An 18,567-nucleotide genomic window follows, 5' to 3' on the forward strand; every position below is an offset into this window, starting at 1 on the left:
GCTATTTATGACTCTTTAAATAGAGCATAACGGTAGCCATGTCAATTTGTCACTAAAACAATGATCAGGAAAAGAAAGTTTCAAAAGAAACGAAAAGACTAGCTGTGTAACTTTAAAAAAAAAAATTGTTATTTAAGGCTTTTCACCATAAAGCTCTAACCTGCCATTACCTGAGTTCCTCTCATTTCTGCTGTCTGACCTTTCTCCTCCCAGCAAGCTGTGAGGTGCCCTGTTGGATGGTTCACTGTCTTGTCGGCAAATCTTTGCACATGCCGCCCAGCTTGCCCCTAGGCTTCTTTGGCCAGCCCTCTCCTGCTGCTTCTTAAAGGCACTGCTCAGACCTCCTCATCTCCAGGTAGGGAGAGGTGATTGTGTAGATCTCCACGTTTCCACCTACGGAGTACCTTTCATTCTTTGTTTACTACTTGTTAGTTTACATTGTAATTTGTGTTTTTACCGCGCTGTCTTCCCCATTAGGTTATGTGTGTTTTGAGAGGACGGACAAGTGTTCATCTTTGCAGCTTTAACACTATTCCAGGCTTGTAGTGTATGTTCAGGAAATGTTAGCTGAATGAATGAGTACCAGAAATAATGCTAGTGGGAATGATTGCTGAATCACCAATACCAGTGTTTTAGTAGGCAAGAATACAAATTGGGAAGAATGGAAGTATTTTGTTTGCTTTAAACTCTAATTCATAGGGTCCTGTGTTGAGCCCCCTGCTAAATGTTTATGTACATAATCTCGTTTAATCATTACCCTAGGAGGTAGTTACTGTCATGATCCCTGTTTTACAGATGAGGAAACTGATACTCAAAGAACTGTACATGTCATAAGACTAGTACATGGCAAGGCCCAGATTAAAGCCCTCTGTTAAATATCCCTGTAAAATCCTACACTTCTTCAGAACACAGCACAGTAAGATTCTTGGTAACTATGTATAAAACAAGTTAACTAGGTTGGGAGTCATTTCAAAACTCATAATTTTAGTCATTTGAATGTACATCAGCTATTCATATCTATACATAAGGGAGACAGATAAAAAAGGCCTGAGTCATTTGGCTTTAACTTACTCCTTTAAAAAACAAGTTTTGATTGAAAAATTAGGCATTGTTCTAAATAGTAGGTGTTCTGGCTCCTGCCTTCATGGAGCTTTCAGGATAGCCAAAACATAATGAACAGAAAGGAAAAGAGAAAATCGTGGATATTAAAAACAGTGTATTTGGACAGGAAGAAGTAGCGGTAGAGAATCCACGTAAACCAGGACCTTGAAACATGATAAGATAAAGAGAGGGAGAAAGAAGAATTTCATTTGGGATTCTTGTACTGCAATTCATTCGAAATTCTTGTGCTGCAAGAGATCTCAAGACTGCTTAGGCAACCTCCTACCCCCTTTTGAGACACACAGAAAGTGAAGCCCAGAGAAATTACAACTCACACAAGTTCAATTTTGGCTATCATTTATTGAATGCTTCTACATGACAGTACCTTACATATATTACCTCATTTAGGCCAAGTAATACTACCTAGAAAGATGGTAATAGTTGTATGATGATTTTTATAGATAGAGAAACTGAGGTACAAGAGAAGTTAAGTACTTTGCCCAGGCTATGCAGCTGGCAAGTGAAAGAACCTGGATTCCGATTAAGGACTTGTGATTCCAAAACTGACTTCAAACATGCTAACTCAATTTTGAAGCCATTTGCATTAACTCTGGTGGTGTGTTCTACAGTAAATAATCGAGCCTGTATTTGAGTAAATGCATGCTTAGAAGCTTACATACTGCCTCCTGTGTTCATCTCCACTTCTGGATTTTAAGGGAAGGTATCGGCAAGATCCAGTCCTCCTTATGCTCCTTTTCATGCTGTCCGTACCCCCATGCTGCCTTCCCTGCTTCTCCAGTAGTCAAGCCCTGTTTGGGATGCAAGTGTGGAAAAACTGAACATCAAGAAAAGTTACTGTCCACTTCCCAGCCAGCCATTCCTTCCTGTCCTCCCTCCTCTCCTACCAGTTCACTTCCCAAGTGGAGCTGGCGTGTGGGATGAGACCCGATCTGTTGTCTTGCCAGCGACTTTGGCTCCATGTCCCTGGCAGCTCCTTGAAATCAGAGCTGCGATGCCTTTCAGGGATGCCTTAGTTTAAATGCCAAGGCACTCGTTTTGTGAGTCTGTGCTTTGCATCTCTTAGGGAATTTTCCTCTCCTCTTAATGTCATAAAGACATTTAAGTGTGTTGGCATTCTCCCCCCTTCTCCCAAAGAACAGACCTCATTCTGTTAGAGTTTTAATAGTTTTTCCTTCTGTTTTAGTGGTGTATTTACCTTTTTAAATTTATGTGCACACTTTGTGTCAGTGTTATATATTTGGTGTGTTTTTATTCCATAGACTCTCTGAAATCATAGTGTTTGGGGTGGGTTCTTGCTTATTGGCCCAGATTTTATTAACAAGGATCAAAAACTTTTAGGATTTTTGTCTGAGAAAAGAGCTAGAAGTAGCAAACTCTGGAGTTCCCCACACTTGCATTTTCCAAAGTCTATAAAATGGTGATGCATACCCGGTCTGGGTATGTATGTAGGAGGGCATAGGGAAGAGCTGTGAACCATTACCATCTGGTGTTCTGGAATCAGATTGCTTGAGTTGTATCTCACTTCCATCACTTACAGGTTATATAGCCTTGAACATCATTTGCTATTTCTAGTTCTACAGTTTCCTCATCTGTAAAGTGAGAACAGTAGCCATATCTATCTTGGGGGTTGTTGTGAATATCTAATGAGGTAATACATGTAAAGCACAGTGCTTTATGCTTAGTAAGTACTCAGTGGATCTTGACTGTTTCAATATCACACATTAAATCATTTTATACACTTTTTTAAAAGAATCTTTTTGTTTCTTTTCCACTTAAAATGATGTTTTTCAAGCAGGCATTAGTGAGTATTGTGTCAAGAGGGTTAGGTGACTGGGTTGGGGATAGTGATGACACATAGACCATGAACCGTCCCTGGGGATTAATTATGACTTAAATATAGGACTACTTTCTGACTTCAGTTTCCATAAAGGTCAGGAAGAGATAAAGAATAAAATTTGGGGTAGAAAACTCAAAAAGGTTTCTAGAAATACAATGAGTTGCTAAGGTCAAATACTAAAATCCAGGCACCTTCCTAAGACTACAGTTTAATATTAAAGTGTGATGTCATGGAAACAGAAGGTCAACATTGAAAAGATGGCCTTTCCTGGCCGGGCGTGGTGGCTCACACCTGTAATTCCAGCACTTTGGGAGGCTGAGGCGGGTGGATCACCTGAGGTCGGGAGTTTGAGACCAGCCTGACCAACATGGAGAAAACCCGTCTCTACTAAAAACACAAAATTAGCCAAGTGTGGTGGTGCATGCCTGTAATCCCAGCTACTTGGGAGGCTGAGACCGGAGAATCTCTTGAATCTGGGAGATGGAGGTTGAGGTGAGCCAAGATTGTGCCATTGCACTCCAGCCTGGGCAACAAGAGTGAAACTCTGTCTCAAAGAAAAAAAAAAGAAAAAGAAAAGATGGCCTTTCCTATTGTGTCTTGGTTGTGAAATCTAATTATAGCATGTTGTGGACACTTTGGCTTTAATATCCTGATTACATTAGGACCCCAGGAATCGCATTCAGCTTCTTTGAGTTTCCATCCCATGTGTATTCCGTGTGTTTGTGTGCATTTCTCATCCCACACTCTTACATCTGGCAGACAGCCGTTGTCACAAAGGTGGTGATGGGTGTCCATCAGTGATATGGATGAGATTGATAGGGGACCTTGGCAATCCCAGAGTATAAAAGGCTAGGGAAGTATGCAGCAGCTGTAATAGCAGATAGGACATTTTATACTCAGCCACCTTCTGGCAAAGATGGAATTCAGTCCTGGGCTTTTTGCATGATAATGTATGAATATGAGTGTAATTAATGCCACTGAATTACACATTTAACAATTTAACAATGGTTAAAATGGCAAATTTAATATTATATCTATTTTACTACAGTTTTAAAAAGTGAACAATGTAATATACCAAAACCTTTATATGCTTTAAGTGGGTAGATTGTATGGTACATGAATCATATCCTAATAAAGCTGGTAAAAAATATAAGAACATTTAAATAATCTTAATTGTTATCAGTACAAAAATAGTTTTGCTTACATTGCTGTATTAAAAGTACTTAATATTTTAATGACAGCAAAGAGATTGAATTTCTTTCATTACTTTTTAAACTTTATTTTAAAAACATTTCACACTTAACAGATAAGTTTTGAGAATTGTACATTGAACTCATATGTTCCTCACCTATTTTCACACACTGTGAGCATTTTCTCTTTATTCTCTGTGTTTAGAAATATGCACTGTAATATGGCAGTGGTTTTTGTTTTTTTATTTTTGTCTTTTTAAAAAAATTCACTGTGCTACTTCTGTTAATCCTTTGCAATCTGAAAATTCATACCTCTCATATCTTACGTACTGAGAACTTCTTTAATTTCTTTGATAGATTTATTTCTCCCATAGTCTGTGTTTTCTTTTCTGGAATCTCCTATTAAATGGATGTTGGACCTCCTAGATTTTCTCATTTTTTTCTGTCCTTATTTTTCATCTCTGCCTTTTTGTTCACCAGTCTGGAATATTTTCTCATCTTTATCTTGCAATCCTGACCCTTTTTCCTCCCACTGGCAGGACCAACCAGGTAGCAATCCTGCCCTTAAAAATTTTTTTAAACTATTATATTTTTAATGTCAAAGAGTTGTTTCTGTTCTTTGATAGAGCTTTTAAAATAAAAATAGGAATTTATTCTTGTTTCATGGATGAAGAATCTTATCTCCCAGTGGATACAATTTGTTGTTGATGCGATTTTAATTTCCTTCTGCTGCTTCTATTGTTTCTGTTACTTCTAAGTTCCTTTTTTTCTTTATTTGTTTGGTTTCTGTCATTCATACTGAAGATGCTCTTGAAATGTCTGTGATTCTAGAATCTGCTCATGATTGAGAGGGAAGCACTGAAAAGCTGATCGGAAGTTCTCTGTGTGAAGGCCAGCTTATTGCCTGGAGGACTTCACTGTAAGATGTTGGGGTGCCAAGCTAGCCACATGGCTGCCAACGCTTTGGGAACTGAAGGGGAAAGAAGGCTGTAGGGCCCATTATTCAGAATGTAGATTTTTAGCCTGTATTTTCCTCTCCTCTCTGCCTGTATTTCCCTGTCTAGAGCTTCAGTTTCCTCGAGGAAACCTCCCTTCTCTAGCTGGGATAAGGGACAAGTCGTTTTCTGGCTGAATAGGATCAAGGGAAAGTTTGTGAATCTGGGCCTCTAACTGCTCCTTACACAGATTTTTAACAGTCTTCCTGTTTTCAACCTTACCGCTCCTCTTACCTCACAAGGTATCTGGTGAGTTTCATTCCTGAGCCCTGGGAATTCCCAGGTTGGCTTGCTTGCCATTGCTGCCTCCCCTCCTGGTAGGTGCCCAGGTCTCCACTCTCACTCCTCCTCTGCTACCCCTTCTCTAGCCCTTTCCGTCTTTCAGAAATATCGTAATAGGCCCATCAGCTGTTGTCTCTTCTCCCGTCTCTTTGTCCTTGCAGATTTATATTCTTTTATATTCATCAACTGCCTTTTTATTGGTTTTGGGGAGAGAGTGGAGATAAATGCATGCTTTAATCTGTCGTGTTTAACTAGAGTTCTTTTCTCAGCTGCAAAAGTTCTCAGCTCCTTTTTCAGTGATATCAGAGCCAAACTTAATTAGTCCATGCAAATTTTCAGGAGGGGAAGACTTTGAGCAGTTGCTTAGCTCTGGGATCGGTCCTGGTAAAAGCCGCCAAGCCTGCCATGTTTGGGTTTGCCGACGATATTGGGTGAGCCATATTGTTACAGCTGCTTTTCTGACCTTTGTTAATCTGTCGTCTTGTAGAAGTGGGGCAGCGTGAGCAATCCACTCTTCCTCCCGCTGATCCCACCACAGTCTCAAGGGTTCACCGCCATAGTCCTCACCTACGACCGAGTAGAGAGCCTCTTCCGGGTCATCACTGAAGTGTCCAAGGTGCCCAGTCTATCCAAACTGCTTGTCGTCTGGAATAATCAGAATAAAAACCCTCCAGAAGGTAAGAAGCCTTAGTGCATCTCTCAGCTGGATTGATTTTGGATGGCCAAATTATTCACATCCTTTGTTTTAAATAAATTTTCCTGCTTTGTCAATAGCAATGCCATTTCTGAGACAGCATGCCTTCATTTTTCTCAGTCCTCTCATTCTTGTTCTAGGGTGGCCCATTTAACTCCAAGCCCTGGCATCCTCTGTAGCCACAAGTGTTTGAGGGCTTAGGAATCAATAGGATCAAAGGCTATCAGCCTTGGGAAAACAGATCTCAGCTTCCCTCAGCCATCTCAGCTGATTTGTTTACATGAAAACTCAGTTTAAAAGGCATTAGTTTTCTCCTTTCTTATCTCTGCTCTGATGCTGTACTTTCCTCCAAAAAAAAAAAAAAAATAATAATAATAATAATAAAATTAAAAAGGATGGCCTCACATCTAATTGGAAAAGTCAGCAGCAAAGCATACCCTGTCCAGACTTCAAGTCAGGTCCTTAAAGAGAGCAATCACTAGAAGTTCCCATTGGTTCTCCCTTAATCACTTTGTTCCTTGCCTTGGCCACCCCTGTAATCTGCTGGCTGGCAGCTAGGGTTAAGGACTATTTGATTCATTGGATTTGTTTTTAATTCGGGACGCACAGAGTATGTTCCACCTGCATTTAGTTTCTCTTTCAGTCTGTGTATTACTGATCCTAATCCCAGGGACTTCAAAGCTCCTGCCATTTATAGCCTATTAAAGCCAGGAAGTTTCTGATGGATTAGAGCAAGGAATGAATGAGTTTGAAGTTAGTAATGTGCACCACTGTCACCGATAAGGTCTAGTTTATTGCCTGACAGTAGTATCTGCACTTTTTATGGCTAGTCTCTTTTATGGATATACTGAAGTCGGGAGAGTCAACCCTGAAAATGGCCAGTAGTAGATCTATAGTCCAGGCTGGAAGAAGACCATATTTCTGGCTCTGTTAGGCAAATCAGAATATGCCTTGAGAAAATTCTTTAGTTTTTCCTTTACTTCATGAGATGTTTGTTCTCTGAGAGAATCATATGCTTTCTTTTTAGATTTAGGGAGCCGCAGTTTGAGTAAATAAAACCGCTATTTTAAATGAAAGTCTTATATCATTCCCTGATTTTTAAAAATTAACTTTCTATGCCAAGATTTGTTTTCTCTTTCTCAACACTATAGCATGGCCAGTTTTCTGGGTTTTTGTTTTGTTTGATACTTAATGAGGGAGAAGGAAAGGGGTAAAAGAAAAAGGAAAATGTGGGCATCATTTAAGAAGGGAGGATGAGAATACAGAAAGGAAGGAAAAGAGAGACAATTATAAGGAACTATGTGAAGAAGGAAATTGTTGACTTGGATTTATTCATACCAATTGCCTTTCTCCAGAGTGAAGTGAATTGGATGGTATTGCATTGCTAATTAGTCCCTTCATTTATAAAGGATGAGTTATGTTTGTAGAAGGAAGTCTGGGGCCTGTCATTGGGTCTGGAGTGGCCTATTGTGTCTTGTGGTAGTCACAGGCCTGTATATGCTCCTGCATGCAAAGGCCACCAGCTTTCAGAGAGACTCTCAGCCTGTTCCTGCAGTCCTGCCTGAAAGGCAGAGTTGCAAATTATAGTGCTAAATGCAAAAGAGGCTTCTCCTTATAACTCCTGGTTAGCCACTTTAGGCATAAGGTGAGTTATTTATTGTGAATTTGTGTCACTTCTTTTGGGAAGGTATCATTGCAAACTGTGAGAAAGGATAACTTTTTTTTTCCTTCTTGATCTAAGCCTCTACACTGGCACAACTAAAGGCAGTGTAGCAGGAGCCCAGATTTTGGAGTTGGGTGTTCAGTTTTAATTTTTGGTAAGACCCTGCTAAAATGTAGTGGTTAATTTTATGACCAGGACTTTAGTTTATTTTTAAAAGACTTTGACTCTAGGGAGGAAAAAGAGCCCTTAACTGATGAGGCCCTAATTTTGACACGTGTAGTGACTGGACTGGCTTTTTTCTAACAGCGGTTTTTAGGTCAGGGCTCTGGCTCTGGCTATGTGGTTGTTTGGGGAGAACATGAACCATGTTTAATCTTCTGTGGGGTGTTTGTTCAGTTGGTAAATGAGGCTGTCAGCTCTGGTCCGCATGCCAGCAAAGGCATCTGATTTTTCACATACAGCATTAGTAACATATATATTATATATATATATATATAAAAAAGCAAGTCCAAGTCTTTGAAATATTAGAGGCAAAAGTGATGTTTTTCACTTTCTCTACATTTACTAAAATAAATATTGTGGTTACCATGTCTGCTGCTGGGAGGATTTGTGTAGGCAGAAATCTACCCGCCTTCCTACTTTTTTTTTTTTTTTTTTTCATTCTCCAACCCAACCAAATACTTTTTTCTTTTGGTTACACTTAAGTCCAAATTTCTGGGTTTTAAGTTTAAGTAAATACTTAGACTAGGCAATTGAAATTTCCAGTGAGCTTTCATCACATTGATTTTGAGCTTTGTCAGAAGAAAAGGCAGGCTACTGCCTTTCTTCTTTTAACTGACTTTAGTTTTAAATTTGTATTAATATCAGGAGCCCCCCAGCTTCAGATTGTGATTTGCATAGTCCTAGCAGGCAGGGTGGGGTTGGCTGAGCATGTCAGCAACGCAGAATGGTCAACAGGGGAGTAAAAGCAGCAGCCACCTTCCTTGTGAGCCAAGTTCTAGGACTGCGGAGAGTTGGTTCATGAGACCAGCTGTACACCAGCAACTCAGGCAATTCTGAAGTAGGCTTAAGGTTCGTATGGAGATAATCTGATAATTTGTTTTGTGAATCTGTGGTTGTATTTATGATAGTGATTGGCAGGATGGACTTGGGGTCATCTTCAGTTAACCTGACCATTTTGTAGTACCTTTGCCAAGTTGGAGAAAAATGTCTTTGCTCACATTTCTCTTGGCATCCAACATGGAGAAAACCGTTAATCAATGTACTTAAAAAAAGAAATCCATAACACAAGGAGTTCTTTTTCTCCTTTGAGCTGGACTAAAGCTCATACTGTGAAGTTATCAGGTCACCTAGCTCAGCTGTTTGTTTTTCATAAATTCTGCAATGCATTTGAAAAATCTTATTTTTCAGGCTACTTTGTATGAATGGAAGGTGACATTTCTATTTTGTCTGTTATAGGTTCACAGGATGAGACATAAGATACAAGGGCATGCTGTTTCATTTAGAATTTAAAGGAGTAAGGAAAAAAGACCCCATTTAGGCTAAGCAATAGAAGTTAGGCCTGAAGATTTCTAGCTATGACACAGTTTCTGTCTGCATTCTAGGGGTCACCCCCATATCCTTTGTCTAGACCTCTTCATGTTATCAGTAGAGAAGTAAAGTTCATAGGACTTCACAAGAATCCATTTGTGAAGATGATGATGTAACCATATTATATACTTTTTAAATCCTAGGAATAGGAACTGTGCTACATGCTTATTATCTCTAGACCTTAGGACAAGCCTGCAAGGAAGCTATTATTATCCCCATTTTACAAAAATAAGGAAAATGAAACTCAGATTAGTAATTTGTCAGAAATCAACACAGATCTTTCTAGATCCAAAGCTCACGCCCTTTGCACTAAGCCCCCCCATGTCTATTTAGATTACCATTTAGTTGTAGGAAAATCATCATGCGTTGTCAGTTCTTTGATTTGGGATCATATATAAGAACTAGATCCTTGTCAGGGACTCAGAGAGACAGAAAAGTAAATCTATTTTTTTGAAAAGACTAATGGGAAGGAAAAAAACCTCTTTTCTTTTTCACATATATTTTTCTTTCCTACCTCATGCTCCCTTCTCCTTCTACTGCTCCAGTCCCGATTTTTTTAAAGGTTACCTTTCCAGAATCAAAATTCCATATCAGGATTATCTAAAGGCAGGATATAATTTTAATGCTTGTTCTTTGATTGCTGCCCTCTCATTTCTGGCCTCCACGAAAGGGATACTGTCAGAAGCCTGAGAGAATGCTACTTCTCTTTCATGGAGGCCATTTAATTTGACAAAGGGAAAACACAAAACTGAGAATTCTATTTAGAGTCCTGTCTGGTGGTAGTGATGGTCCACAGATAGCTGATCACTAAAATGGAGACGCCTTTTGCCAAAGCCGACTTTTGGCTACTCAGATCTAACTTGCAACAGGGAAAAGTAACTATATATCTTAAAAAGCCATGATTCAGTCTATATTTCTACCTGCACCCCATATCATCCTCCTGGGTCTTCATTGCTCTCTAAAACCTCCCCTTCAAAGACTTCACAGAGGCAAGTTAGTTCTTTGTGGACATGGTCTCAGGTAATTCTTTGGACATATATAGATGAACAGTGTGGAAAGCTGCCTATGGGTTGAATATGCTATACACATTCCCCAATTGTAAGTCCAGATTCCATCCAGTGTAGAAGTACGTTCATACTTAATCAAAGTAGCTAGCCTAGTTTCCCTGCATAGTGGAAAGAGGAGCTGTTTGTTGTCTTGTGGAATTAACATGACCAAAGTTCCATGTTCTTTTGTTTTATTAGCGTGTGAGAGTTTAGAGGATTCATGTCAGGGATCTTGCTTCTCTCAAAATGGATATGGAAGGCCTGAGCCAGGGGTATACCACTGGATTGTACCAGATCTCAAATGTACCACTTTGACACTGCTACCTAGGGTTCAAAAAAAATGCTCTGGTTCTGTAGGTAGACATAGACTTTCCAGAGACAGCATGGCTAACATTTAGTGACTACCGCCAGTGTGCTGGGCACTGTGTTTCTGAATACTTTCCCATTCATCCTCACAGTCAATCATGTCAAGATGGTGGCGTCGTTATTCCTTCTTCGTAGTTGAAGAAGCAGGCTCAGGGTGTTTAACTTGTTCAAGGTCACATGACAAGTAAGTGGTAGACCTGGGATCTGAAGCTGTTTCCAAAGACTGTGTTTTTTCTGTGATGTTTGCTGCCTCATGGAATCCTAAGGCCATAGAGGCATCTTGTTTAGTTTCCACCTGATATCAAGTAGAAATCTGACCTAAGTTAGTGCGTTTGAAGTAAAAGGGCACATTGTGCTGCTGAACACAACACGTCTTAGAACAGTTTATACCATCAGGAAGTTCTTACCTATTTTAAGTCTAAATCAGTTTCCCTGTAACTTCTCCCCTTCCATTTGTCATGCTTCTAACTCTAGAGGCCATAGAGAACAATTCCCTTTTCATTCGATAGTCTTTCTGATATCCCAATAATATTAGTCAAGGTTCATTTAGGAGACAGAAACCGCATGGTAATTTGAACAGGAAAAATTTAATCTGAAGAATTATTAACTAGTAACAGGATTTGCCTACTAAAGGGTAAAGAGAACTCTAAAGATTATAGAAAATAAACTTGGGAGAGCCCCTTCCCCAGCTAGATCTGAGATTCACACCTTACTAATCACACCCACTGGATTAGTAAAGTTTACTGAAGTGCCACAGGCCAAAGTTGACAAGCAGGAAACCCAATCATGCCCTCATCTACACATGGAATTCAACAGGAATCTGCCCCAGAAGTGTTATTGAACTTGCTGGGAAACTGGCTAGGGCTTTAGTGGAGCTCACCTGGAGCTACCCACAGGGAGAATTTTGGCTGAGTTGCTGGTGGGGCATCCACAGAACTTGCTGGGAAGCTGCCTGGAGGGGTGCTGTTAAATTCACTGGGAAGCCTGTTAGGGTGTGCTAGAACCTGCTGGGAAGCCGCTCCAGGGAAGAGGTGCTGCTTACACTTGCTAGAGACAAGTGTCCCTGCCTGCCTGCCTGCCTGCCTGTCTGCTGGCCAGGCACTACTGGAGCAAGAAGTATAAAAGGCATACCAGAACCAGGAAGAAAGCCACCCCCACGCACTGCACTGGCCCTTCAGTGCCCTGTACTGACACAGTGTGACGCCATGCCAGCTGGCAAAGGAGAGATGATTGCAGGGTCCAGTTCGGCTATCACTAACAGGGCAGTGATGACTACAGTTGAAACTGAGAGGCAATAAAGTAATAAGTGGCACACTTCATTTCTTTAAGCATTCGATAGAAAGCCTGGATACAGATGCCTGCACTGTCTTGGTTATTTCTTCTCAACTATTTTCTGGGCTTGTTGGTACTTCTCTTAACATTGTGGTACCCAAATCTGAACAGAGTCTAACTCTGATTTCTGAGTGTAATCTGGGTACCCTGAACATCTCTGAGTTCCTTTCAGGAGATCCAGGACATGGAAATTATTTTCGTAATCACACTTAGTCATTCTCTTTCCACTTCTTTTATTCTCTCACAAATGTACAATAGAGTTCTCCAGAATCTACATGTCATGAGTGACATCATTTCCCACAGCTAATGGAATGTGTGCTTGTATATTTTCATGTATTTCATGTTTTAAAATTTCCTCAGTTTTAATTACTAATATAGTAAGTAGTGTGTTTATGTGTGTGTGCGCGCGTGTACGCACGCGTGTGTGCATATCCTATATAAACAAAATCTCTTTGGGATTTTCAGTAATTTTTAAGAGCATAAAGGGATTCTGAAACCAAAAGTTCTGAAAACCACTGGTCTGGTAGGTAGGGCTATAACCTCCTTCATTTTAGATGTTACGGTACAGGGGTCCCCAACCCCGGGCCATGAACCCGAAGCCATCTATGGCCTGTTAGGAACCGAGCTGCACAGCAGGAGAAGCGGTGGTACCGCCTGAACTCCGCCTCCTGTAGGATCAGCGGCAGCATTAGATTCTCACTAGAGCGAGAACACTATTGTGCACTGCTCGTGCAGGGATCTCGGTTGCGCCCCCTTATGAGAATCTAATGCCGGATGATCTGAGGTGGAGTAGTTTCATCCTAAAACCATCCCCGCCCCACCTTCCCCCCATTCATGGAAAAATTTTCTTCCTCAGAACTAGTCCCTGGTGCCAAAAAGGTTGAGGACCACTGTTACAATGTATTCATGTTTTATAAGGATTTGGGAATGGTAGTTGTATGACAGGGATTTTATTTATCTGATATAGGAAGTAGGGATCAAGCAAGAATAAGAATGATTGCTGGAGAAAGTGATTGAACCTTACTAGTTTTGTTCCAGATCCAGAGAAACATGGGATTCTGAAGCTGCAGGTCCTTTTTGGTCTTTTAATGCTAAACAGACTTAAGTTCAAATACTAGCCTTATTATTTTCTGTGTATCACTGGGCAGGTTAATTAACCTCTCTGAGCCATGAAAATACTACTTTGTAAATAATTCCTGCCTCATAAGGTTGTCAGGAGGATTGAATGACAGTGCATCTGTAAAGCATCTGGCATATATTAGTTGCTTAACGAAGTCCACTTCTCCCTTTCCCTCTGCTTATTCTTGTCCTGAGAAGAGTGGACTTGCTTAAGATCCCATAGATAATGCAGAATTCAGGCCTCCAGTCTTTCAGTCATGTGTTCATGCATTATTCCAAAGATATTTATGGATTATGTGCCAAGAATTAACTATAATTAACTGTTGATATTGATGAAAAGGCAGTGGCCCATAGGGTTATTTCTCTGGTCATGGATTCAGCCCTTTCCCAAACACACTTTTTGGAGCTGACCACTCTCTTTTAGGCTCTGTGCCACAGGTTTATTTTAAGACCATGAATCTCTTCCTTGACTACAAAGCCTCTCACTTGCACAGGCCCCTTCCAAGACCCTGGGAGTGCCTCAACAGTGTGTTCTACAACCAGTTATATTACAACTATGCAGAAGTAAAACATTTTATATGCAATCAGTTAAGACAGCTTTTCCCTACTGACTTTCCCTGTATCATACTTCTCCTTCATTATGGTGACTTTGGAGTGGCCATGAGCGCTTTGGGACTTCAAGACCCACAAAAATGAGATTTTTCTACAATGCCATGATAGACTTTTTGAAAGCAGTATGATACCTAGCCTTCCTATTCTTGTTTGATAAATGTGTAACGAACAAACTGCCCTCTGAGATCTATGGACATGGGTGCTGTACCAAAGAAGTTTGAATTTCATGCTCTGCTAAATGCAACATTTTAAAACAAAGAACCTGTGGTTCAATTACTCCAGTCATTTCATAAAGTAGAATGGGAAAAAAATATAAGGCAAGTTATGGGTTGGTGCTTCTTTAGTATACTAGAAAATCCCACATAATTGGACCTAGAAATTTGATATTTACTTTGTAAATTGGTCATGATGAGAAACCCAACCTAGTGAGTCAGGGGAAGGGGATACAGTGCTGAGTTAAGGAAGCTACACTCATTCAATGAAACATACTTTGATGAGGGGTGGATTTTAGCGGCACTGAAAGCTGTTTGATTGCATGATGGAGGTGGGTACGTCGGGGCAGACATCTTCGGCACATACACTGTATTTCCTAGAACAGCTGCAGGCAAGTTTTCAGCTAGGATATACTTACCTGGAAGTATTTTACAGAGTGTTTACCAGAGGTGGGTAGAGTTCTGATATTAAAGTCTTGATCCTGAGAATGAGGTAATGCAGACTTTATTTTTCTTCCTGTCATTGTGACCTTGGTCGAGTCGTTTGGCTTCTCTGCCTCTCAATTGTGAGTTGAAGCCAGTTTGTTCATTCTAGTTAGGACAGTATTGAGAATTAGTAATGTTACAAGATTTAGAGAGGATAAATATGTATGTATATTGTATGTGTGTATATGTGTTGTATATGTGTGTGTGTATGTACAGTATATGTAGTTTTTATCATAATAAAGATGCATCTGTGAGAATCTCCCCTGGCACAGTTGTACCTTTGGATTTGATGACAGCCATGGATAGAGGTTGATTCTTCTATCTCATTTGTGATGTCATGCTTTTACTACTTTATCTCCTCATAAAATTAAGAGAATAGTAACTACTTTTTCCCTTTTTCCAGATTCTCTCTGGCCCAAAATCCGGGTTCCATTAAAAGTTGTGAGGACTGCTGAAAACAAGTTAAGTAACCGTTTCTTCCCTTATGATGAAATCGAGACGGAAGCTGTTCTGGCCATTGATGATGATATCATTATGCTGACCTCTGACGAGCTGCAATTTGGTTATGAGGTAAGGAGGTTTTACACAGTATGTTTATATGTTTAATATTACTTTCTATGACTGCTTGTCTTTCCTAAAAAAGAGTATTATATTTCCTTCTTAAAAGTCAGAATTCCTAAAATCTGCTAGTAGAGTCCAAAAGGTGTGCATAAGAGTGTGGGTTATGAAGCTGTTCTGTGAAGCACTGGAGAAACCCTATTCCAAAATGGCAACTGTGCCCTCCACTGGTTTTGGGAACTCCCAAGGAGAGTCCCAGGGGACAATTTCAAAAGAGCATCTATAGCATTTAACAAGCACTTAATTGATGTCTCCTTGAATACCACTTCCCTTGACTCAAGCAGCTGCGCACTGCAACAATAAAAACATCAATAAGTGAAGAAGCTGGCGACACTGACAAACAAAGCAGACCCTGTTGATGGCTTTCTTTCTGAGTTTTAAGTGGAGAGGCTGGCTGCCTGTCTTTAGGGAGAAGCATTCCCTATCACCGTTTATTCAATGAGGCTGATGGATTAGGCTGGGTTCAAGGGTTAAGTATGGAGACCAGTAAAGGTCTCCCCAGGGGAAAGTGCCAGAGTCGAGGCCTGGTGAAAAGCAATAGGAATTGATGGGCCCTGTCAGGGTGTACGTGAGATGCATGATGACGACAGGCGGAGGCCTGCGGCTGGGGGTAGAGGTGGTATCAGACTTAAGCACGCAGAGTGTTCAAGTCATTTAGCTATAGCTGGCTCAGGGGAAAGGGGAGTGAGGTAACCATTTTCTTTAGTTAACTGAGGATTTGTTGAATTTGGGGTTCTTAAATCATACTTTTTTTTAAATGAAGCTATATTTAGTACATGTATTTATTATAGAAATGTATTTTAAACACTTAAATCGAAGGTGGATTTTAAGGGAAAGGAAGAGGAATCCACTGCCCCCGACACTATCACCACCACCAAAAATTAAAAGCTCAAGTTTTCCCAGGTTTTTAAAAAATGTAACTTCATTTGAGTGTAAAAGAAATTGTTATGAAATAGATTGATATATAATGCCCTGGGTGATGTAGTTACTGGCCAATGAAAGGCATGAGAGTAGCTAATAAAACATACATTCATCTTTTTGGATTTATTTTTATTCGTAGGAGATGACTTTTACAGCATAGTGTCTAGGGTGTTGGATGATATTTAGTATACTATTATTCCCATTTTAAAAACAAATTGCCTACTTGTTTTTCTAGTCAAGTCATGGCAAAAAGACAATTTTTTTTTTTTTTTTTTTTTTTTTTTTTTTTTTTTTGCCAGTGATTTCTCTCTTCATTGCATGTAATGGCTTCAAATGCTACTCATCTGTTTATTTTTGTGGTGAAAGAGAGGTGGAAAAAAGGAATGTTCAAAACGACATGGCCAAGATGGACAGAGTGCTGTCTCTTTGGTATTTTCAGTTGGTCTAAAGGAAGACTACTAAAAGAAGGGTGGGCTAAATGTATTCCTATGATTTCTTTCAACCCTGAGTTTGTTTTAGGCAACTAAGAATATGTTAACGAGAGGAAGTTTTGCAGCGCTTAAAGGGCACTGAACTCGAATCTTTACCTCTTTCCTCTGTTTACTTGTGTTTGATTCCATATTACCTCTAAAGAAATAATTATTAGAAGAGTGAAACCAGGAAGCTTTCTTATCTCTGTTAGTCAGAATCTCCAGACGCTATGGAAGGAACAACTTTGATAACAACCTTGTATATACAACTTACTATGTTCCTGTCAACGTCCTGAGTGTTTCCATACATTACTTATGATCTTGGCCCAGGCCTGCAAAGCAGGTATGTTTTTCTCATTCTGTACTGAGACTAAGTAAGGTTAGATAACTTGCCTGTAGTCACACAGCTAATAAGTGGAAGAATTGGGATTTAAATCCAAATTTTTCTGACACTGTGCTGTCTTCTCTGAGGATTTTTACTGTGAGTGACATTTGCCTGAGATCAGTGGTCCTCAGAAGTAGTACTTACAGTCATCAGCATATCATTTGCCTGTCACAAAATTATTTTGACTCTAAGGCAAACAAATACTTTTTTTACATACCCCTACCATTGGTGCTTTAGGGCCTCTGTGCCCAAATTCCTGCTCTATCACTGACCGATTTATGATGATGAACAGGTTATTTAATCTCTCTGGAACATAGTTCATTCTTATATAAAATGGTAATGACAGTATCTACTTCATGAGGTTATTATTTGCATTGGATGAAATTACATAGTGCCTCCCACATGGAAAGTGAGATTCCCCAGTCTAGGTTGGGTTCAGAGCACTCTGTACCTCTTTGTGAACACATAATGGTGAACTATGTTGTTTAGTCTTTTTTTCCTTTTAGAATGTAAGCACCAAAGGGCAGTAAGTACACCTCCTGTGTGATGGACAGTAGATTGTACACTTTACAGATACCGTGTTAGCTGCTGCTGCTGTTATCATTATGATTACTGCTATTTTCATTATTCCATTCATGATTCTACTATGATGAAAGAGATTCTACTATGAAAGAGATTGTTGTTTTCATTATTCAGAAGGGACATTTCTATCTTGAAGAAGGGACTCAGTTTAGTGTTGAATCAAGAGAAAAAGATCATGATGCTCCTAGATCCTGCTTTTTATGCTGAAGCCTAGGATTGATTTTCATGTAGGAATTGGGAGCAGGCCTAACTGATTAAGGGAATAAATAAGTAAATATTTACATCCTAGGGTAGTTATATTGGATCCCAGAACTACTATTTTGTGGTGTTATCACAGTCCCTTGGGATTATATCTGTCTTGTTAATCTCTACTCATCCTTCAACACTCAGCTCGGCTGTTACTATCTCAAAGAAGCTTTCAGAGAGTCCCCAGTCAGGTTGGGTTCAGAGCACTCTGTATGTCTTTGTGAGCAAATAATTGTGAACTATGTTGTTATAGTGTCTGTTTTTCCTTCTGGAATGTAAGCAGCAAACGGCAGGAACCATGGCTGTCTTATTCATTGCTATGTCCTCTGTGCCTAACCCAGTTCATTGCATTCAGTAGTTAATTCAGTAACATTTGATTAATGAACAAATCTCCCTTACCAACCTACATATGAAAGATATAGAAAAGATTATTCTGGCCTGTATGCCCTTCCACTTTACCATGATCCATAATGTGGTTACATCCATTTTGGAAAACAGTTTGGAGTTTAAAATGTTAAACATACATCTACCTTATGACCAGCCATTCTTCCCATGGATATTTACCCTAGAGAAATGACAACATATGTCTGTACAAATACTTGTACGCTAACATTGAAAGCAGCTTTTATTTGTAATAGGCAAAAACTGGAGAAAATAAAACAATGTCTATCAACAGTTGACTGGATAAACATTGTGATGCATTCATAGAGTAGAATATGGCTCAGTAATAAGTAAGAAGTAACTATTGATACATGCAACAATGTGAACATTTTTCAAAATAATTATGCTAAGTTAATGA

At 39.7% G+C, this 18,567-nt stretch overlaps 1 protein-coding gene across 5 annotated transcripts in view; it reads left to right on the top strand.

The window, feature by feature from the left end:
* EXT2 (exostosin glycosyltransferase 2) overlaps window positions 1-18,567 on the top strand; it is a 199,511-nt gene that overhangs the window by 107,322 nt on the left and 73,622 nt on the right. For all 5 annotated transcript variants that reach the window (XM_010378050.2, XM_010378049.2, XM_030917809.1 and 2 more), the window contains 2 exons: window positions 5,914-6,103; window positions 14,950-15,116. In XM_010378050.2, coding sequence (XP_010376352.1) covers window positions 5,914-6,103; window positions 14,950-15,116 — 357 coding nt within the window. The remainder of the gene's footprint in view (window positions 1-5,913; window positions 6,104-14,949; window positions 15,117-18,567) is intronic.

The sequence above is a fragment of the Rhinopithecus roxellana genome, chromosome 15 (assembly GCF_007565055.1).
Source record: "Rhinopithecus roxellana isolate Shanxi Qingling chromosome 15, ASM756505v1, whole genome shotgun sequence".
Classification (NCBI taxonomy): domain Eukaryota; kingdom Metazoa; phylum Chordata; class Mammalia; order Primates; family Cercopithecidae; genus Rhinopithecus; species Rhinopithecus roxellana.